Source organism: Stereum hirsutum (genome assembly GCF_000264905.1).
Source record: "Stereum hirsutum FP-91666 SS1 unplaced genomic scaffold STEHIscaffold_18, whole genome shotgun sequence".
NCBI classification, from domain to species: Eukaryota; Fungi; Basidiomycota; class Agaricomycetes; order Russulales; family Stereaceae; genus Stereum; species Stereum hirsutum.
Genome location: NW_006763148.1, coordinates 642,816 through 664,390, shown reverse-complemented (window position 1 = coordinate 664,390; position 21,575 = coordinate 642,816). Strand labels below are relative to the sequence as shown.

At 52.2% G+C, this 21,575-nt stretch overlaps 7 protein-coding genes across 7 annotated transcripts; 3 read left to right on the top strand and 4 right to left on the bottom strand.

Annotated features, from left to right (window-relative positions):
- Positions 1 to 944: 944 nt before the first annotated feature.
- STEHIDRAFT_125390 (P-loop containing nucleoside triphosphate hydrolase protein) lies at positions 945 to 4,046 on the bottom strand. Its single transcript, XM_007309725.1, has 3 exons — positions 3,654 to 4,046; positions 3,075 to 3,588; positions 945 to 3,016 (listed from the first exon to the last, which is right to left on the bottom strand). The coding sequence occupies exons 1-3, from the start codon at positions 3,982 to 3,984 to the stop codon at positions 1,759 to 1,761; spliced, it is 2,103 nt and encodes a 700-aa protein (XP_007309787.1). The 5' UTR covers positions 3,985 to 4,046; the 3' UTR covers positions 945 to 1,758.
- A 743-nt stretch (positions 4,047 to 4,789) lies between these two features.
- STEHIDRAFT_67132 (uncharacterized protein) lies at positions 4,790 to 5,334 on the top strand (the record flags this gene model as incomplete). Its single annotated transcript, XM_007309537.1, has 2 exons — positions 4,790 to 5,079; positions 5,148 to 5,334. Coding segments are annotated over 2 exons (477 nt in total), but the record flags the coding sequence as incomplete, so codon positions are not given.
- Positions 5,335 to 6,331: 997 nt separating this feature from the next.
- On the top strand, positions 6,332 to 7,449 carry STEHIDRAFT_162108 (uncharacterized protein; the record flags this gene model as incomplete). Its single annotated transcript, XM_007309724.1, has 3 exons — positions 6,332 to 6,378; positions 6,439 to 6,623; positions 6,701 to 7,449. 3 exons carry the CDS (start codon positions 6,332 to 6,334, stop codon positions 7,447 to 7,449), a joined length of 981 nt encoding a protein of 326 aa, XP_007309786.1.
- A 273-nt stretch (positions 7,450 to 7,722) lies between these two features.
- STEHIDRAFT_67346 (DNA topoisomerase IV alpha subunit) lies at positions 7,723 to 9,686 on the bottom strand (the record flags this gene model as incomplete). The annotated part of the gene is made up of 12 exons (XM_007309560.1): positions 7,723 to 7,983; positions 8,080 to 8,134; positions 8,204 to 8,356; positions 8,427 to 8,494; positions 8,555 to 8,629; positions 8,695 to 8,778; positions 8,843 to 8,929; positions 8,999 to 9,052; positions 9,112 to 9,166; positions 9,235 to 9,301; positions 9,361 to 9,425; positions 9,490 to 9,686. The coding sequence occupies 12 exons, from the start codon at positions 9,684 to 9,686 to the stop codon at positions 7,723 to 7,725; spliced, it is 1,221 nt and encodes a 406-aa protein (XP_007309622.1).
- Positions 9,687 to 11,149: 1,463 nt separating this feature from the next.
- Positions 11,150 to 12,627, top strand: STEHIDRAFT_162106 (uncharacterized protein; the record flags this gene model as incomplete). The annotated part of the gene is made up of 4 exons (XM_007309723.1): positions 11,150 to 11,185; positions 11,267 to 11,394; positions 11,449 to 11,570; positions 11,648 to 12,627. The coding sequence occupies 4 exons, from the start codon at positions 11,150 to 11,152 to the stop codon at positions 12,625 to 12,627; spliced, it is 1,266 nt and encodes a 421-aa protein (XP_007309785.1).
- Positions 12,628 to 12,811: 184 nt separating this feature from the next.
- STEHIDRAFT_104474 (uncharacterized protein) lies at positions 12,812 to 18,554 on the bottom strand. The gene is made up of 6 exons (XM_007309722.1): positions 17,535 to 18,554; positions 14,985 to 17,316; positions 14,705 to 14,895; positions 14,319 to 14,647; positions 13,681 to 14,254; positions 12,812 to 13,604 (listed from the first exon to the last, which is right to left on the bottom strand). Exons 1-6 carry the CDS (start codon positions 18,467 to 18,469, stop codon positions 13,538 to 13,540), a joined length of 4,428 nt encoding a protein of 1,475 aa, XP_007309784.1. The 5' UTR covers positions 18,470 to 18,554; the 3' UTR covers positions 12,812 to 13,537.
- Positions 18,555 to 19,131: 577 nt separating this feature from the next.
- On the bottom strand, positions 19,132 to 20,983 carry STEHIDRAFT_67289 (uncharacterized protein; the record flags this gene model as incomplete). Its single annotated transcript, XM_007309553.1, has 3 exons — positions 19,132 to 20,512; positions 20,651 to 20,810; positions 20,914 to 20,983. The coding sequence occupies 3 exons, from the start codon at positions 20,981 to 20,983 to the stop codon at positions 19,132 to 19,134; spliced, it is 1,611 nt and encodes a 536-aa protein (XP_007309615.1).
- Between the last annotated feature and the right edge of the window lie 592 nt (positions 20,984 to 21,575).

Genomic DNA, 21,575 nt, shown 5'->3' with positions numbered 1-21,575 from the left:
GCTACTGGCGGCACTGAAGAGCATGCGTACGGCAGCAACATGCAGTGGCGATGTAGCACAAACTAAAGCGAATGTCCGTCGGCAAGGCATGAAACACGATTGTCCAACTGGAATTGATGATATTGCCAATGAAATTGGACACATCGGCGACCGAAGCAGAAACAGCATTCAAGCACGGACCAGGGTTAGGAAGATTCGCCGCAGCTCCGCAACAATTTGGGTGTTATCAGTGTAGAATCACTCAGGAAGTGCATAAATGGCAAGAGTGTATACCTCTCCCAAGCATGTCCAAAGGATATGACAGAACTCATAATGTCTGCTACCATTCGACGACAGGCACAGAACCAAGTCTTTAATGGACCATTCATAGCGAACCTGCAAGAAACACCGAAGTCCGACCTTGAAAGGGACTAAAGTGAGGACTGACACCAGACTAGTCGATAGTCTGTATGATGGATCGAGTCAATGACAAGGGACGGAATACGACGGTCGAAGCAAGTCCAATCCATATTGAATACGATACCACCTTTAGGTTCAAGAGCCACAGTTCAAGAAATTATCGGAATGTCTACTATGACCAATATTGACGATCAACAGGGCACCGTCCTACGATGTCCTGCAAGCCGGAAAACCTTGTGCTTTGACTCTAAGGTTGGCGACATGGGAAGACGTAGTCATGTCGGGAGCTAGTCTCGAATTCCAGACTCAAAGCCTATCGAGGAAGACAATCGTGTCGGGAGTAAGTTCGAAGAGGTCCGAATCGGAGTTCAAAACGGAACGTACCGGGTGAGAACGTCGAGAGCCACAATGTTTGTGCCACAGCACTGAGCAGAGCTCTTATCAAGATTTGTTCCCTGTAGACAGCTGTAGACCTCCCGCTCACAACGTGCAGAGTAAACTCGTAGAGAATCGACCATCAACACACGCAGACGAACCGAAGATAGTTTGTTTACATTGATCAGACCAGATCCTGAGCAGAAATGAGAACTCGACCACTGTATCACCAAAGTTATCAGAAACTATGGAGTGTTAGTGTGGCGAGCCACTCTGCAATTGTACAAGGGACAACGACAACGACAACTGTGACGACGTGAACTTCTGAACGACGAACGACTACGAACTCAGACGAAGAGACCTTTCGGGAAAACAACGTATGAACAGGAATGATGAAGAACAAAGAGGGAGGGTGAAGGTAGCAGGACGGAGGACGCGAAGTATGGAAGGAGGTGAAGAGGTATTCGGGAGGCCGGAGCCCCGCCTCGTGGAGGGAAGTGGAAGGATGAAAATGGGAATGAGGTAACACAACGATATAAAAGAAAAATAAAGCAACAAGGAAGAAGAAAGAGGCGAACGCGGATATTGATAGCGACGACGACGATGGTGTGCGTGGAAAAAACTACTAGGGCACAGCGAGATACGTGCATCCAGAGATGTCAGAGTGAGAGGAACGAAGAGAGACGGGGGATGGCCATAATTGATACGTCCAGCACGCATAGAAACCTATGGTGATGCACATATCGAGATGATTCGGGACGAACAGTGACGAAGATCGGAGATAGAAATGGGAGGAAAAGATAAAAGGGAATAAATCTGCAGTCCACAGTCAGGGAACAGTCGACGAAGACAATGCGGAAGCAGAGACATTGCACTAGATTCCGTCCAGGTAGCTCTGGAGTCCTCAGGCCTCAGTCCCGAGAAGCAGTAGACAGGCAGTCATAAGACAAAGCTCGAACGCTAGAGCCAAGCCCGAAGAGACGTTCACGATTCCATGGCGCCCTCGAAGCCGTTCTTCACCGCACCTCGGCTCTTCATAGTGGCAACCTTCTCCTCTTTCTTCACCTTCTGCATCTCGGTCTGCCAGATTTCCCTCATCTCCTCCTCGGAGATATCACTACCCGTGTCGCCCTTCGTCTTATCCACATCGTTGACTTCGATGCCTAGACCCTTCAAGACCTCGTCCATCCTGACACATTCCGCCAATTTCACATCTTGTTGTCCCCCTAGCGCCTTCGCACCTCCAAACGAACTCGACCGAGACAACTTCCTAGCCTTGCTCTTCGTCGGTGAGCCAGGAATCGATGCGGCCGAGACAAGGTTCACGAGGCCATGGGTCTCGAGCATACCCGCGAGGTCGGAAAACTCGGACCGCGAGACGGGGGTGAAGTTACTGGCATCGTCGCGGGTGAGGATGGTAGTATAAAGGGCGTGGAGGTGAGAGACATCGATCGAAAGATTGGAGGCTGTGTTGGCCGGTGAAAAGAGGGAGGCAGACGTGGATGCGCTTCGCTTCAGTTTAGTTGGGCTACGGGGCGCGACTGACGAGGCAGACATCGTAGAAGACGATGGGGAGAGGCCAGCTTGGAGACGTTTATGTGCGACCAGCAGAGCTAACAGAACAAGTTGGGCTTGGATGCCGAGGTTGCGGACTTGTGTGACAGTCGCACTGCCAGCTGCTTTGGGCTTCGTCGGTACGTTCTGGGCAGAGCCAGAGAACAACGAGGGACGTGGAGCAGGAGCTGCGGTGACCTTCGAAGCTGGAGCGTAAGCTTGAAGGGCAGTGAGAATGTGTGCAGGTGTGACGGTGGGAGGGATATCTTCGCTGAAGTTGATGGTCGTAGACTGGCCTATAGCGACATCGATCGCTCTCCTCAGGACTTCAAAGACGGCACGAACATCACCAGTCTGGGCAGCGATCTTTTTTGACAGGAGGGTGATGGTAGGAATAGGAAGGAACTTCCGCAGGATCTCCTGGGTGACGTTAGAGTCTTCGGCGGTGAGGGGAGCAAGCCGAGCGTGAAGGATGTCAAGAAGTTGGGATGGCTCGTACGGAGCGAAGTGAACAGTCTTGACACCAGAGGCTCCTTGGAGGGAGATGTTCGAAGCAGAAGTCAGGGTATGAGTGTTTGCGATACCGACGATGCGAAGTTTTGATGCGTGTTTCTGAGCGAGAGAGAACAACGCGGTCAGGGATTGCGACGTCTTTGCGACATGGTCCATCTCGTCGAGCACAAGGATGCTGGAAGAAGATAATGTTAGACACAAATCGGACGTAAGACGTATTGACGAGGACATACCATTTAGACTGGAGACGTTTCAGCAACCCATCAACAAGGTCACAGCTCTTCCCCTTCTTGCCCTTGCCACGATTGCCACCAAGCTCTTCAAACAATCTATCCCAGACGCCGTCGAGGCTGTTCATGGCCATACAGTTGACCATAGCGACATTGACCTGGTTCTCAAACATTTCAACCTCAAGACCGGTGAGGATGGCGTTCACGAGAGCAGTCTTGCCACACCCAGGGGAGCCTGAAATATAAAGAACGGGGTTGGCGAGAACGTCTTCGTTGAGTTTCGTGACGAGGAAGGAGTCGACGAATGACGTGATCAGGTCCCGCTCTGATTCCCGACCAGCAATGCTAGCGGTACTGTTGCACGTAGCGCGAAGGAGAGCACGGGCGCGTGCATGAATAGGAAGGCAAAGGCCTGAAGGAGTAGGGGGAGGGGTGTCAACGTTGAGTCGGGAGATAGCGGTCGCGGGCGTTGTCGGCGTCACAGGAACGTGGGACATGGATGCGTGACGGCGCGGAGCTAATGATGCCGACATCAGCATCGGGAGCCAAAAGATAGTGTGAAAAGAGATGCATTGAACGTACTACTACGAGGGCGTGAAGGGGATTGGTGTTCTGTTGCAGTACGACGAAGAGATCGGATAGACCTGGGCGAGTCGTTGATTACCTCACCCTTGAACGGTGGTATATTTTCCTTGTTGTTTCCATCATCAACGATAGAGGAGTTTGACCTCAGACGCTTTGGAGATGGAATTGGGTCTGGAGATGAGGCTGCGGTGAAGCCAGTGTCCGACGATGATGACGATTGACAGCAATCGGAAGACGACGCTGGCGACGACGGTGCGTCGTCCGACTGTGTCCGATGGGATCGCTTACCCAAAACTGAGTGCTTAGTTGGCGTTTTAGGTGTGTTCATTGTGAGCGATAGCGATTACGAAGTGTATGTGGACGACGATGTGAGCGGCAGCGGGGGCGACGACGAACACGACGACGAAGAAGAAGAGAGTCTCGCCAAAACCGCCCGGGTTTATACGACCGGCGGAGACTGAAACACGTCTTACCTAAGCACACGTTCACTTCAACGCGTCGCGTCGCGCGCGTGTTCGAACGCGTTCATCACGTGGCTTCAGTGTTTAAGGCGTTATTGGATATTATTTTCTTTCTATCACTTTCTTCGCTGCAACCACCTGCCTTACTCACTTCTGAGCGCTTTGTCTGATATTTTATTTATATGCTTCCGACGTGCTCTCAACGTTGTCAGGACCTTATCTTGTCATCGTTGTCGGATCGGATGCGGCCAGTCACAGCCATGGGTTTGATGATCTGTATACGGTTGAGGTGGCGAGTCCTTTCTTCCTTCGCCACAGCATACCGTACCCTAGGCGCCTTTTCGGTCCGCAAGCTTTTCATTTACATCTCGAGTCTCGTGAAGTCTCTTATCAGGGTTGAGAGTATCTTCATCTAAGCCTCACTGTTGCAGCATGTCCGTGCGTATATAGACGGTATAACTTCCGTTCCATGCACTCCTGTTCGTTACCCTCACTCACAGCCCATCTAAGTGCTACTAGATGTCGACAACAACAGCCTCAGGGATCTCTCAGCGCTGTGAGTACCCTCATTTCGCACTCAATAGAGCCGTCCATTTGAGAATGGCGGGAAGTCCCACATAAAGTTGACGATCACAAGCGCGTATAACTATTGTTGACTTCACAGATTCAATCGATGCCGACGTTGTCTTTCAGTCCAGCGATGCCGTCCACTTCCGTATTCACACGAAATATCTCGAGTGTAATACCGGAGGTCTTCCACCGACAGAGGTCCACTCGAATGACAGCGAGATTGTCACCTTAGCAGAAGACTCGAAGACGTTGTATTTACTCTTCGAATTCATCCATCCGCGGCGGCACCCGTCCTTAGACAACGAGGAATTCAGCACCATCCTCGCTGTCGCAGAGGCTGCAGAGAGATACCAAGTGTACTCTGCCATGAACTACTGCCAACAATGCATTCGGTCAGTAACGCGGACGCCCGCTCTCAGTCGGCGCATGATATACTGACAATGAATTTTTATCTTCCTAGGAAACATATTCCTGAACACTCTTCCGCCATAGTTGCGTATGCAGCGACACACAACTACCCATATGTTCTGGACGGGGCAGCGACCCAAGCTCTCAAGATTCCTCTTGAAGAGATGATAAAGATGCTGCCTGTAAATCTGGTAGTACCTTGGGTGTGTCTATTGTCTAGCTACCCATACTGGCTTTAGTGATCCCGAAAGGTATGGTTCTGACTGCTTTTGTTTTGTCTTACCTATATTACCAGCAATGGGTTGCTATAGGTCGCAAAGCGGTCACTCTGCAAGTTTCTGGGCATGTCACATGCTGGAAAGGAGGGAATGGTGGGGCGCTTTGCGAATGGTGGCCTGATCAATACGCCTTTCCTATCCTCGACCAGATCGTTAACAACATCCCTTCGTTGCTGAACCTCGATGAATTATTCAAACTCCGTGCGCACCGCAGAAACTTGGGTCAGGGAGGTTGTTGTACCAACGACCTCAAGAAATGGCGCTCAGAGATTGAGCAGCAACTCAGCGACATCAAGCCATTCCGTGATTTCTTATGAGGCCCGGGGTGGTTGTGCATATATCGTACGTTTGTCCTGCATCCTGTGTTGTGGTCTATTTAATCTCATCAACCGTTTAGGGGAGAGTAGCTGCCTATCGTTGCGCTGTATTTGTAGCTGTATGGTACTTGGGGATCCGTGTGGCACAGGCTGTGACTCCCATGATATTGTGTCTCTTGTTTCATTTAACTTGGCTTGAAGATCAATGACCTTTTGTTTTCCGCGACCAGCACATCAGCATCCGCGACATATTTCTTCCTTTGCGCTCTTACTATGGTGTCTCCCTTTACCTTCCTCCGCGGACCTTCTCAGTCAGCTACGCATTCCACCTCATTCGCCCAACACCCATTACCTCACCTCCTTGGATCTATCGCTCCGAGAAACGCCAAGCAGAACACGCATTAAAAACAGGTTAAGCATGGGAACATACCTCAGTTTCTTCAACGCTTCTCGCACGCTCAAGCCTGCGTACTTTCTTGGACTCGCACACAGCCTGCTGCGCACACCTTCTTGTCTGTTTGTTTCCGACCACCATCACCATGATGCTAGCCTGCACAACTACAATCTCGGTGTCGAGCTTGAGGTGCAGCCTCAAAAGCAGGATTGGATTTCTGACTGTTCTGCTTTTGCTTCAACCCATGATGAGCAGTGCGAGAGGTGGTCCGGATGGTGGATCGTCACGTTCTGGGTAAGTGCTAATAACCTTTTTATTTCTCTGTACGATTATGATGACATTCGGTGGACACAGTGACACAGACGGCGATGGTCCAACCCCTACAGCCACAAGTCCTTTCTCCAAAGGTTCTATGACAGCATCCACTACAACACCAACGACTTCATCCTCCGGCGTATCCTCAGGTTCTCAGTCGCTCGACGGGAACTCTGGTCCAAGGTTAAGCACGGGCGCGATCGTCGGGATAGCTTTGGGTTCGGGTACGATAAGCTGGTCTCCATCTTGCCTTACTACAACGTCCTGCTGATGTCCACTATTTAACCGTGGTGTTCGTTAGCTCTCGTTCTTCTTATCCTGGCAGTCGTCGCTTTCTACCTCTGGGGTCGCTACCGCCACCGACAAGCCCTCCGTCGACGCGAAAAGAACAAGATCGATCTCCTCTCCAGTGGCACGGACCCGAGCATCCTATTCGACCGGGACTCGCACTCGCGCACAACGGGACACCCGGAGATGCGCATGGCAGATGACCATCCGACTTCGCTTCTCTCGTCAGTATTCACGGGCGTCGTTGGACGAAGCCCGCCGTTCTTGTTCAGGAGGGGTTCTCATGCGAGCGGTAGTGCTATGACGAGGTCGGGATCGCAGAGGTCGCATGTCAGTCGGGTGCCGAGACCTCTGGCGATTCCTACGCCTAGATCGCCTAACGTCGCGAATGAGGCAGACGCAGAACGAGCGGTGGGAGGCGCAGCGACTGGGAATCTGAGGAAGGAGGAAGAGGCAGGAATCACGAGTCAGACTGGTGGGGATGGAATCAGCTATCCCACCATGTCTGTGCAAAATCAGTCGCCCACCTACCCACGAAGTCGAGATCCAGCCCTGTACGAGGTCGATGAAGTTCCGAGGTCACCTACAGATTCGAATGATCAGTCGGATGCGGGACCTCCTTCGCCGACGGTCAGTGTGCGACCAGGGACAAGGAACACACGGAGGGTACGGAGGAGGACGAGGGACGAGGAGGCTCCTCCTCCGAGTTATGAGGCGACTCTCAGTCAGGATATGACGAGTAATGGGCATAGAGAGGTCTGAGGACGCCTTTGTAAGATTCTTTTTCGTAAATGGTGCATGATAAGGGGCTGACCTTCTGTTCTGTATATTCTGGCGATAGTTGGGCTGAGTTCTGTTTCGCATCATAACTGTGCGAGTATTGATTCGTGGCTTTTGCACACATACGGATGTACACTTACTCGAGGTTAGGACTACTGTATTATTGCTTACCCACCCTTGACACTGGCAAAGTTGTATACGTTTACGCGATGAATCCTTTTAAGTATAGCTTCTCGGTGCAGCGACAGTATACGATCAACCCATCTCTACATTCATTGCTAGTTCGTCTACGGCTGCATTGATCCTCGGAACCAGATACCGCACCAACGGGTGCTCGTACCCACTCCCACTATCCTCTTCAAAAGTGATGTTCGACGAAGAACTTGGTCGTGGTGGGATACTAGCGCACGAGAGGATCTCGATTTCTGCTTTACGACGCGTGAAGAGCATCGATTGGAGCTCTTTCTTCCACCTCATTGGAAGGAGCGGATCCGCTCTGAGGAGCAGATTCCGTGCCTTGATGATAGCAGTTAGTCAGCGCGGCATCGAAAGCGGGAAGATACACTGAAGGAGGGCTATACTAGCGTGGAAGGATGCGCAAAAAGAACGAACCTTTTTCTCGTCGGCAGCTGAGATCTGAAGTAGAGAGCTGTTGTCTATCCCAAGCCTGCAGAGCGCACGCAGTGTCAGCTTAACAAGCCCGATTACGAATCAAGAGGCAAAGACTGTGACGTACTCCCCGAGTTCGCTCGACCAGAGCCCAATGCACTGCACCCTCTCAGCAGCGAGTCGTTCACTCTCATGCTTGAGCGCTTGACTGCCGAACTTGTAGACTGAGACGATGTCGATTCCGTATGCATCCCCATCAACCAAAGCCAGAATCGGTACCCTGCGTAGGCGATGAGAGTACATATAAGAGCAGTGTCGATCGCGGGAAAGGCATTTAGAAATGGGCAAACGTTTCGGGAAGATTGTCGGAGAGTGTCTTCACGAGTTGGCGGGTGGCGAGGTCGGGGTATCCTTTACCCTATAGAGCTGACACCGTTAGCAATATGTGCATGGTTTGTGCGAGTACAGAATTACGCACCGTGACGATTAGTCCTGGTCCTGGTAGGGATGGATGATATGTGAGGCGCAGCCGACAAAGCGTCTGGAATACCGCCTGGGAAAAGGGGACTTGATATGTTAGAAAACTTTTTTGAGATACAGTTCCTGATAATCACATACATCCTTCTCAACAATCAGGACCCAATGAATTTCTGTCTTCAAGTCGAAGCGAGCGATGTCCTCAGCAACGGGGATCAAAGATCCCTGAAACGTGGGCCCGAAGAAGGTAAAGTCAATCTGAAGAGTTAGCTCCAGAATATTCCCATACCTCCGAGTCGGTTACAGCCAGCTCTCCTTCATCGACGAGATGAAGGACCAGTGAAGAACCGCATATAAGGCCTTTAGAAGAGGCGCGCTGAGAGTAAAGACGCAGCAACGAGTCAGTGAATCGTTGGCAAGTAGCCCCGAAACGAGATAAACGTACAACGTTCAGATCCCCTCTTCCAACGCCGATGGTAGCTGAGATGTCGTCGATCAGCTGTTGGCTGTATCATTAGAATGCTCCGTGACTATGGCGGAGAAGGGAGGCGAACATACCTGGTCCACCACTCTCTGAGACTTGAAAAGTGCAACGTCTTGATAGTGTATGTCTCTGTATGCGGCAAAGGAAAATTTAATAATTTTTGTGCAGTGCATTGAAGGAGACTAAACGAGGCTTACCGTTTGGTGATAGGCACATCGTTGACTAAAGCTTCATGTGCCACGTCAATAACCCGGAAGAGTTGGGCTGGGGTGAAGAATCCATAAATTTGGCTCGAATTAAAACGCATACATTCACACACGCACCAAAGACTCGCGAGCTGGCATGTTTCCCTCGTCCAGGGAACTTGATTGTGCGCATGGGTGAAACACTAGAGGTCAACAGAGGGGTGTTAGTTCAAAGCGCCACAAGACTTGTAGAGAGCGTATGTATACCCGTCGACCGGTGACTTCTTGCGATCCAGAATCTGCATTTCAATCTTCTTTCCTGATGTTTTCTTCGCTTTTGCCTTCGGGCTCATAGAGTCTTCTTCGGAATCTGAGTCATCTGATACCGCAGATGCATCGCAGAGTTGACTGAGAAACGACAAAATCAATCCTTCAAGCCCTTGAATAGCCTGAGTTCTACGCATGTCTTGAGTCTTGAGCCACAAAAATCAGGATGAGAACAACTAGACAAACCGTGCGTCGAGGCCTTCGCCCTCCTCACCAGCCTCCTCGTCACCATCTTCCTGTTGTAAAATCTCGTCCTCTTCAGGCTCCTCCACGATTAAGGGAGCATGAATATTGTTCAGGAGGACCTCGATCAGAGCCTCATCAGATCCAGAATCCGTAGGGTCAAGCATAGCGAAAATATCGTAATCATCGGAGTCCTGAGAGATTGCTTGGGCTTGTGAGCAGCTCTGAGATGGACCAGCAGGTTCTTCGAGTTGACTGTAAGGTATGCCGTCATCGGAAGTCATAGAAAGTGTGTCGTCTGCCAGTGGCTGCGAAGAGTAGTCGGTACTAGTAGTCTCCAAGCAATGATCTCGAGAGGGAAGGATCTCAGAGTCAGAGTCAGAGTCAGACAAAATATACTTTTCAAGACCCATATCCACAAAAAGAGAGTCATTAGACGATGGTGGAGTTTGGGAGCATTCAGATGAATTGAAGCTGGACGACCGTCGAGAGAAAGCACCCAGAGGAGGCGACGCCACATGTGGCGAAGAGTAGATGGCTCGAGTGGAGATAGCATCGACTACCGTGGGCAGAGCCGATATCTTCATGGCACTAGTAGTGCTGTTGTGTAGAAAGAGAGACCGAAGCAAAAGTTTTCGTTCCGGGCTCCAGTGGTCAAACCGGTCAAGACTCAACAAGGCAAGAGCAAGGCTCGAATTTCGAATCGCGAAGTTCGTGTGGATCAACGGCGCCACGTGAGGCCACATATGACGGTCTCCTTCCCGACTCGTCCCGATCTGGCCGAACTCTACTGTACCGTGACTCTTCCTCTCACAAGCAAAGGAACAATTTTTCGAGAGCATAGCTAGTACTGCACAGTACTGCCGATGGTCCTTTCTCTCAGAAGATGCAATTATCTTGTTAACAAGGTATAGCCAGTACAAAGTCCGAGTTGGCAAACATCCTCGGACGCGCTGACCAAGAACGAATCGAACTTATCCTTTAACTCTGTTGAAGCATAGAGCATTGGACAGATCTCTCTGTTAATTTTCTGGACCAATGCTTATGAACGTCTGTCATTATGTCACTCAGTCGACGTCTAACCTCGAGTCGCTTTTATTCACTGCTGCCGTCTCCCAGTGGGCAATCTCTGCGCTGTTATACTCATTTGGACATCGGACAGCATCATACCTTTCCCAGGAATGATTTCGTCACTCTAGACGTAGGCTTCCATCTTGTCATTCCAACTGTTCAAAGATTTCTCGATTCGGCCACCTAGAGTCCTAATTTTGGGTGCGAGCGCCTACTTCATGCCTGGGACAATCAAAGCCTTGAGGTAGCCTCGAGGTCACTTTCTTGAGTGCCGCCACCGTAATCCACTTCTGACCTCCTCGACCACTAAAGAAAAACATTCGTCGGCCACATATCTCAACACGCCATGACGGGAATAACTGCAAGTACTTTGAAAGAGCAGGTTCGTGTCAATCAAGCTGATGTTGCTAGTGTACATCGAGTTCGATTCTATATCTGACATAGGGTTCTACCTTTACACTAGGGTAATGCTGCATTCAGAGCCCAAGATTATCACGAAGCCCTTCGTCTCTACACAGGAGCGATGGAGATCGAGCCGACTAATGTCGCATACCCCTTGAATAGATGCATGACCTACCTGAAGCTTGAGATGTGAGCACCAACTTCTTTGAGGGAGGCATTGTATTCATCGTCTCAATCGTATAGGTGGCCGGACGCCGAAGGAGACGCCACTAAAGCGCTTGCGCTTTCACCTAGAGAGGTGAAGGCCCTCTATCGAAGGTCGATTGCAAGGCGAGAACAAAAGGATTTCCGGGGAGCCAAACATGGTGAGTATCCTGTCTTTAGGCATCGGAGAATATCACCGATGCCCGGCCATGCCACCGTCTTCTATTGCACACCGCAGATATATGGGCATTCAGCGACGCTGGCGGGGAGTGGACGCCCCTCCTGGATCAATGCGAGAAGATATCCGCATCGGAAGGAGAGTCAATCATGAACGATGGATTTGAGGTCAAGGAGTCTGTAGGCAAGGGACTAGGCGCATTCGCCACTCGAATATTCCAGCGTGGCGACATGATCCTGGCAGAGAAACCTATCTTCACTATCGGGTCCCAAAAGCGATTTGTCATCAAGTCGACAGTCGCCGGCCTCAACGAGTCCAAGAGAGAGGCCTTCATGTCGCTCAGCCCAGGTGCAGTCAATCGTTACGATGACCCCGTCGTGGATCGCTACTGCACAAATGCCTTCGCAACAGAGACCCGCGGCGTCGCTCTGGAGTCCGTCTTCCTCGCGGCTTCGCGTTTCAACCATGGCTGCATGCGAAATGCCCGGTACGGTTGGAACGAGGGCAGCGGACAGCTCAGAATATACGCACTTCGGGATATCGCCGTTGGAGAAGAAATCGAGGTCTCGTTCTTGGGGCCTCCAGAGCGTCACAGGGCCGTTCGAAGCGAAAGGCGCGCAATCCTCGAGAAGAGCTGGGGCTTCGTTTGCGCTTGCACCGTGTGCATGTTGCCCAGTGCAGAAAGAGAGAAGAGCGATAGACGTCGTTCCGAAATTGCGAGGATGCATGGTGGCCTGCAAAGCCTCACTGGTCCGTTCCAAGGAGAGCGGTTCCTGCAGGAAGTGATGGATATCATACGTGTCATGAAAAAGGAAGGCTATATTGGAGAGATTGCGGACTTGACGAAGGAAATGGTCGCAAGGTGTGCAGTCCACTCAGACTGGCAGTCGGTGGAATACTGGGTGAGGAAGACGTATCAGATTATTTTTGAAGAATGGGGAGCGGATCACAGGAGTGCGAAGACAGTTTTAGCACCCGCAGAATGGAGAAGAAACCCGCCCGCAGTCTATCATCATCAGACATTCACTACAAGGTTATGATTGTTGTGCTAAAGGAAGGATGTTGTATGCTTACCGTGTTCTGGCTTTTGATGTTGCATGTGTATGGTTGTGCTCAGGTGCTACGATTGCTAGTAACTATTCACCGGCGCTCAGAGGTTGGGTCCTGGCTGGGCCCCGCACTTGTACCCAGCAAGAATCAGCATGGTATACCGTGACAATAACTGTGGATTCTAAATCTGACATGCGACGAACGATGAACAATGGAACGGGCGAATGAACAGGAAACGCGACATGAGGTTGACACACCCAAGATCCAATATGTCCAAAAATACAGTAACTAGAAAAGGTCCGTGGTCCAAATCAAAAAGACGAAAAAAAGAAAGCGGGAAACGAGCGGGAAAAAAGGCGGAAAATCCAGAGTACTTGAACCAAGCGAAGAGAACAGCAACGAAAACATTTGCGGTATCGACAAATCAGATCGGATGAAAGATGCCAAAATCGGACAAAGAGGCTGTAGAAAAAAAGTAGAACGACAGATGATCAGAAGCAGAACTACGACCACAACAAACGAACTGGATTTACAGTTACCCAACACCATTATCGGCAACCGACTGCAACACCAGGGAAATATCCAGGAGGAACGAGGTGTTGACATTCTTCCACGGACGATTTCCATACATGGGCCCAAAGATATAATATACTGTCGAACGGAGGGGTATGTACCTTAAAAAAGTCCATCGACGGCGACGTCGAGGCTAAGCAAAAGTAGGGGAGAGGAGGGACGGGGTTTGATGGGTGATGTAAGACAAAAGTGGGGAGTGAAGGTGGATATCTCGGTAGTGGGGTAGGGTAAGGTTGCGACAGATGGGGAGAAGAAGGATACTCATAAGAAGATAGATGGCATAGGTCGAGACAGAGGACAAAAGGTATAGAAACGGACGGTCTATCACTAATACAGATACGCGGCGGGGACAACACCCTCCGCCCCAGACCTCGGGTCTCGTGCATACCACCACCTAGAGAAAAAACGAACAAAGATCGATCAATCAGTCAAAGTTCCCGATCCTCGAAGAGCGAAATCAAGAAACTCACGAATGATCCCTATCATCCAAAATCTCCAACTCCTGGCCCTCCCTCAACGCCAACTCCCCATCTCCCGACCCATCAAACGAAAACCTCGCATGCCCCGTCCTCCCCACATCCTCATCGCCCCCCATCCCTCCCACAATCGCATCCGACGGCGTCTCCGCCCTCAAATAATTGCTTCCATCCGGCCCAAACGCATCGTGGCCTGCCCCCTCCGCCGTCGCACCGCCCTCGTCGTCATACCCCTGACCGTGCTCGTGCGCGGCCATCGCAGCCCCAGCACCTCCTGCGGCGGCGGCGGCCGCGGCCTCCTTCTCGTAGTTGAACTGGTCGAAGGGGCTTTGGGTACCGAGGATGGTGGTGCGCGTTGCTGCGTTGATGTGTGCGAGGAGCGATGAGGGCCTGTGGTGTGCTGATTCGTCATCTTCTTCACCTTCGGCACCGGCATCGTACTTGTTGTTGAGAGCGTCGTCGCGACGGGAGAAGAGCGTCCAGAGGATGCCGATGAGGACGAGGAGGAAGACGACACCGGCAGCGATGGCTATAGATATGAGGATCACGATACCCGTAGCCAAGAAGTCTAGAAATTCAAAAGACCTCGGTGAGCACATCAAATCGAACGAATCCAAAGCAAGGTCACTCACGCTTCTGGGTAAAGCTAAACGTCGACAAGCTCCTGAACAACTGCGACACCACACCCGGCGACCCGTCGCTAGAGCTAGAAACGATATACGGAATGAAGCTCTGCCCATCGAACAGCACCGCCGAAGCGTTCCCGAACGACGAGTCCTGCAAGCTGCCCGAGATCATGAGCATCCTGTCCTGCTCGACGATGCTGTTAGCGGAGTGCGTGTCCTGGAGGGGGACCATGGTAAGCTGAGTGACGTTCGTGACATCGGCAAAGTTCGAGTCGAGAGTGGACCACGCTTGGCCGTTCCAGAAGGACATGAAGGAGCTCGTGCCATCGGAGGATCTGTGTCACAATGAGTATATCAATGGACAAGACAAGGAAAAAGAGGATCACACATACCGTCCAGCAGCGAAGATACTGCTCGCATTGCCGTTGTTGACCTCGACGGCAGTGACAGGGCCCGAAAGCGAGCTACTATCACCAACGGTACTCCAACTCGTGTTCGAGAACGTGTACTGAGCAACATAACTTGCCGTACTCCCACCATCTAACGAGATCGAACCACCCGCAACAAGTGTCTCTTGATTGCTCTACAAACACGACCCAAAAACGCAATACACGGTCAGCTTCCATAGTCGAAGTGCCAGAAAGGAAAGGAAATGTAGGAAAGGAGACGTACACCAGCATACACCACCGACGCAACTTCACCCGTAATCCCACTCCCAAGCGTATTCCACTGTTTCTCACTCGCACCCCACGAACAAATCCCCTTACACGACAAACTCCCAGCCTGCACAAACGACCCGGCCACAATGATCTTATCCGTATCGCTCGTCGACACCGTGATCGACCTCACGACGACGTCATCAGTAGAGGTGGAACCAGCGCCCAAAGCCTGAAGCGACGAGATCTGCCACGCGCGATTGACGAGGTCATAGATCGCGAAACCATTAACGGTGGAAGACGAAGAAGAGTCGACCATGTTGAACTCTCCACCGATATAGAGGATGTCGTCCTGGACGAGAAGGGTACGGACGGTGCCGTTGAGGGTTCCATCTCCAGTCAGGGGAGACAGGGTGCTAGTGCTAAGATCGTAGAAGGCGACAGCTTCGGAGGTGGTGGAACCGTTGGTGAAGGAGAAGTTCCCGCCCATGATCGCGATCTCGTGTCCAGACGTCGTGTTAGTCCAAAACGCGCCTGCGAGAACGGCGGGTGCGGGTGCTGTGGGATCGGTAGGAAGGTCCGGAAGGCTCGAAGAGGAAGTTTGACGAGCGAACATGCGAGGAATCTTGATGTTGGGGATCCAAGTCTTGGCAGCCAGAGATGAAGACGAAGACGAAGAACGGGCGTGAGCGTGCAAGATCGATCGTCTCTTCTTGCTGCTCGTGGATGACGAGTTTGAGGACGAAGTGACGGAGTTATCGAGCGTAACACCGAGGGGCGTCACTCCTGGTGCTCCTTCATTCTCGTCCGAGTTGCCGTTCGTAAGCAAGACCATTCCACTCGCGCCAAACTGCAACTCGGAAGCCACATTGCCAGCCAAGAACGTGCTTCCCGTGCTCGTTCCATTGCCAACGAACGTCATCCCTCCGACCAAGAATCCACCACTGTTCACCCACGCACTACTGCTCGCATTCCAGACAGCCAAACCCGCAGAATCTGTCCCGACGGTGTCGCTCGACGAACTGGAGAGTATTGTCGTGAAGTTACCGACGACCTGGAGTTGATTGGATGACGGGATGAAGTCGAGCGATTTGACGGCACCGTTAACGCCTGCTTGAAGCGCAGACCATTTGTCTTGCGAGACGTCATATATTGCGATGCCCTGGAGGCCAGAGTTGGAAGAGGACGCGGTATCGGTGAAGGAACCGCCGACATAGAGGGTGTCGCCATCGAGAGCGAGAGAGGTGACGGGACCGTTGAGACCATTGTTCGAGAGTGTTGAAAGAGCACCGTTCTTGAACATGACGATGTTGCTCGCGCTGGGACTGGAAGCGGTGAAAGTGCCGCCGAGGAAGATAGCTCCGGACGAGTGGTGCGCAACAGCCGCGATGGCAGTCTTGGTGGAAGAGGAAGACAAACTGGAGCTACCGCCAAGTTCGGTGAACAGATCGAACCCGATGGTATCGAGGGCCGTCTCGGTAGAGTTGGAAAGCGTGGAAGTGGCGTTCACGGTACTCGACGAGTCGATGGGCCACTCGAAGAAACCAAATGCGGTTTTCGTGCCAGACGTCGTCGTGGTGTTCCCACCGCTACTTGAAGTCGAATTTGCCGCCTCCGTCAAGATAAGCTGGATCCGATCGGCCACGATCTCATATTGTCCATCCTGCCCGCTTCCGGTCGGGTTGTCGGCAAGCGTCATCTCGACGGTCATGACGAAGTCCGTAGAAGAAGGCACGACCTCACCACTGAAGATCAGCGTCGTCGCATCGTCCGTGTTCGTCTGATCGACCGTCGTGACCCATGGGTTCTGATCGCCACCGGGGAAGACCGTGACCTGGACGCTCGTCCTCAGCGCGCAGTCCTGGAAATTTGTGCATCCTGGAACAAGCATGTTGATGTCGTACTGTCCTGATGCAGACACATACGGCATCCAGGTGAAGCTCGGTCCATCCGCAGCGGACGTGCCTACAGCGACTGTGGAGACGAGAACCTCCTCCGTCGTCCCAGCAATATTCGTGTTCACGTCTTTCTCCGTCCAAGTCCCGGTGCGCGAGGTGTTTGAGGCACCGGGAGCGAAACAAGAAACGTTGTTCTGACTGGAGATGGCGGAGGCGAAGGCGCCGGAGGACAGGAGCTGGAAGATGTGGAGACCGGGGCCAGAACCTTGCCACTGGGAAAGGGTGACCTGAACACCGGTGATGTCGAGTGTGCTGTCAAAGGTGAAGTCCTGGTAGAGGACGGAGGAGTCAGTCGAGAGTGGGCAAGGGTCGGTACAGGTTGTGTTTTGGCCTGAGGACGGGTCGACGTAGTGCAGTTGGCGAACGGTGTTGTCTGGGATGGTGGTTACGCTGTGAATGAGAAGTCAGAAAAGGAAGTCCAATGCACACGAGGAGAAAATGAGGATGGAGGAGTCTCGTTTCAGATTTGCTTCCGTCTCCGAGCAAGAACGGAACATGCATTTCTATTTTGAGATATCATGTTCGAAAGATGCGGGATCCGTCAAGTCCACCGAGACTGCAACCGACCGAAGGAAATTCAAGCTGCAGAAATGAGAGAAAAAACTGACCTGAATCCAGTCGTCCCACGCCCGTCAAGGAACGTGTTGCCCAACCTGATCCCACTCGCACTAAGGAACGAAAACGTCCTCGCCGTAACCTGCGCACTGCTCCCATCCGCGCCGAACCACGTATTCCCCGCCCCATCATCTCCCGCCGGACACAGGATGTTGGCGATATCGCTGAACGACGAGTCCGATGACGACGGTTGTCCCTCTATTTCCGCACCCTGAAGCGGGATGGGAACGAGTGACGACGAGAATGATGTAGCCCCGGTAGAGAATGGAACGTTAGGGTTGTTGGTGTTGTTGACGGTCGTTCCATTACCCTGGAATGAAGCGAGGAAGGAACCGGCGAAGAAGAGGGACGATGCGGAGGAGTTGGTCGTGATGGAGAGGACCTCGCCTCCCGCGCCCGTGAGACCGCCGAAAGGCGCAGACGACCACGAATTCTGCTTCGCATCCCATACAAGAACAGCGTCGGTGAAATCTCCACCAGCCCAGATCTGGTTGTTCGCCGAGTCGCAGTAGAGGGCGTTGACTTGGCCTGAGGGACCGTTCGAGCCGAGCGCGGAGAAGGAGGAGCCGGAGTAGGAAGCGATGTTAGAGGCTGATGTACCATTGATGGAAGAAAAAGAGCCGGCGAAATAGAATGTGTTTGAGAGAGCGCATCCTGCGAGAATAGAGCCTCCAGAGTTTGTGGCCCCGAGGCGGGTGAGGGCGCCGTCCGATGAGCGGGAGAGCAGGGTCGAGGTAGACGAGTCGAAGGAGACGGACGACCCGCTCGAATTGAAAAGATCGAGGCCTGCAAACGCACCACCGAGGCCGACGCTGCCCATGCGGTCGAAGTCGACAAGAGGAAGCGCGGCCATGACGAAGTTATAGTGAGAAAAGAAAAAGAGGCAGAGGAGAGGTAGGAGCCATGATTGCGATGATATTCGGTTCATGGCGGGTGTGGAGGGCGCATAGACCAGCGGCGGGGGTATCCTAAAGAGGGTGGGGGACGTTGAGCACGACGCTCGACGTTGTCGGACGGGACGGCAAATGAGAGTCGGGAGAGAGAGGTAATAAGGACCGACCTTGGAAACCACAGGTTGTCACCGTTGCCGACAGCGTCGAGAACCCGCCCCGTTTTGGGCTCTGTTCGTTTATTCGAACCGCTCCCAGGCCACTACGCCACGTGGGCTAGGCATTGAACGCTGCAGGAATGCGTCGCGTTCTCCAGGCGCTCACACTGCCTTGAATATTTGTTTCAGGTGTGCAGAAGGGCCACGAGCTTGGTCCAAATTTAGGGAGTTTATTAAGCCCTCAAACGAGGTGGAGACAGGTCGAAGGGTTTTTGGCAGCAATTCAAGGCACCGGCGGTCCCATTTCAAAATTTTTGATGCACACATGGAGAACACACGACAAGCGCGTCGATCACTCGAGGTAAAGGCCCGACGAGATGTCGAGGAAATGAGAAGGAAAGAAAGGGCATGTAACTCATGCATGTGTGATCAGGACGCAGGGGATGGTGGGCCACGCGCTCAGGCGCAAGGTAAGCGAGAAGGAACAACGTTGAGAGCACATCAAGAATTGCTACAGAGCAGCTACAGAAACTGACACAGGACTACAAATACTCGAAAAGGATACAAGCGTGTGGAAATGCAAGCAGACGACATGATGATCCGACAGTGTGCCAATCACTAGACAAGAAGATATCAGCGACTTGTGCCACGGAGTAGAACCACAAAAAACATACCTGGAGCAACGGGTCCCTGAAATGTTTCTGGCTGTTGTGCCTGAATCCAACCTTCGTCTTGAAGTTCTCCCTCCTCTTCATATCCCTAAACTCTCTGACATGTCTCCCAGCCTCCTTCGCCTCACCCTTATTCCTCGCCTTCACTACCTCAGTCCCGCTGCCAAACGCACCAAACCCTCCTTTCAACGGCACCAACGCCGAGTTCTTGTCCGCCAACAGCTTCCTGACCAGTGCCGCACCCGAGTTCGGGTCCTCTGGCTTGCCGTTGCGCATCCTCGGTGCTGTGGGCCTGAAGGACTGAGAATAGTAGCGACGCATCGATCGGTGGCCTATACGTGCGCCGGAGGGGAGTACGAGCTCGAGGTGCGAGTCTCCATACGTGATCTGATTCCCTTCCTCTTCGGAGAGCTCAGACTCCGTATCCTCATCGCCGTCTTCATCATTCTCCGACACTTCCTCATCCACAACCTCATCGACCTCCATCCCTTCCTCAATCTCCTCGTCGTCCTCCCACCCAGCTTCCTTCTCCTCCTGCACCCTCTTCGCCTCCCTCTCTGCCCTCCTTTCTTCCTTCTTCGCAGCCCTCTCCGCCCTCCTCTGCTTCCTCTCCTCCGCATCCGGATAACTCGCCTCGAAATCATAATAATCCGAAACCTCAAGCCTATCCTTCTCCGCCTCATAAGCGATCTTACAATGGCTCTTATCCACCATATGTTTCCTCACCGCCTCCACCGTCCTGAACTCTCTCCCCTTCCCATTACAATAGATGCAAACGTTTCCTACCGCGATCTTTTCGCCGAGGTAGGTGATGAGGCCGGTCAGATCGACGAGGTAGTCCGCTTCGGGGACGAAGAAGGAGTGCGCGATGGACATATGCGTGAGGTTTTCGGGGAGCGAGGGGGAGACGGTGGTACAGAAGAGGCAGTGGGCTGGGGAGAGGCGCGAGCGGGCGGAAGCGATCTTTTGGTCTATTGTTTGGTTGATCTCTTCGTCGTCCGCCTCGGCATCGACCTGCATAGCGACACCTGTAGCAGGAGCAGATTCAGCGATAGGTTCGAGTGCGATAGATGCGGCGGGTTCTGCGGAGTCCATTGTGGCGTCAGTTTCTGCGACTGTGGCGGGCTCGTCGGTTTCGACCTCTGGCTCGTCGACTTGCTTTGAGAGACGGATGGCAGCTTTGAGCTCGTTGTCTCTATGTTTCTTAGAAGCCATATGCGATCGATACGCATTTTCCGTAGTGTATGATTTACTATAATAAACCGTCGCACAGTCAGCCATCGCGCATCACCGAAGAAAAATCCGCAATTCGCAGTAGGGGTTGTAGGAGAAAAAAAATCGAGGGGCTCCCAAATTTATGAAGAGCAACATAAGAAAACGATCGACGCACTTGCATATGTCACAAGTCTCTCCCTTCGGCGAGAGCATCACCGCCGTCTCCTGCCTCCGCTCCAAAACCTTCTGATTGAAAGTCTCGACGCTGACGGGAGGAAGCGATGCCACTCTGCGCTTCATGTTATAGCGATGGTGGTCTGAGCGGTAATGCAGACCTATATCACCCAAATCATGCCATGATCACACATAAAGAGAAAAAAAAAGCGAGAATAAATTAACGATGCTAGAGAGAGGTAAAGGGTAGAAAAAAATGCATACGCTGTTCCTCTGCGGTATGGAATGCGATCGAGCATGATAGGCAGGTGAATAGGTGTTGTTCGTCGGCCATAATTGATTTGATTCTCTGTGTGGGCGTGAGGGTTTGGGATTTTGAGATGGAGGTGGAAGAAGAGGTGCTATAAAGCACGGCTGTGGCAAGAGCGTTAACGTTTGAGACGGCTCCGAAGGAGTGTAAGGAGGTTTGTAAGCGATGTGAGTCAGCGTTAGCAACGCCACACTTGCCATTCAAAGCGTCGAGTGCCACACGGCGTGACACACTGAAACCGTGGAGAACGGACTCAAGATTTTGATCTTTGACACACCAGTCACGGTAGCCGCGCTTCCAAGGAAGAGTCACAAGTCTAAGTATAAGAGTCAGAATGACTGAGGACTGCCGAGGACCCATAGGACGGAGGAATCTTGGGTTTGCCTTGGTCCTTGGACATTCAGAACGCACTTATATATGCCATAGTGTTCGACTCGAAACCTGTGGGGGAATGTAGATTCCAGACATAGTGGTCGCCTAAACAGCGCGTAATTTATTGTTCATCCCATACTTTCGCTTTGGTTTCTCGGTTTGACTCGTGGTCCAAATAGAGAGCTGATGATAGGTAACAATGGACTGGAAACTTGACTACAGTATTTATTACAAAAAACTTTGG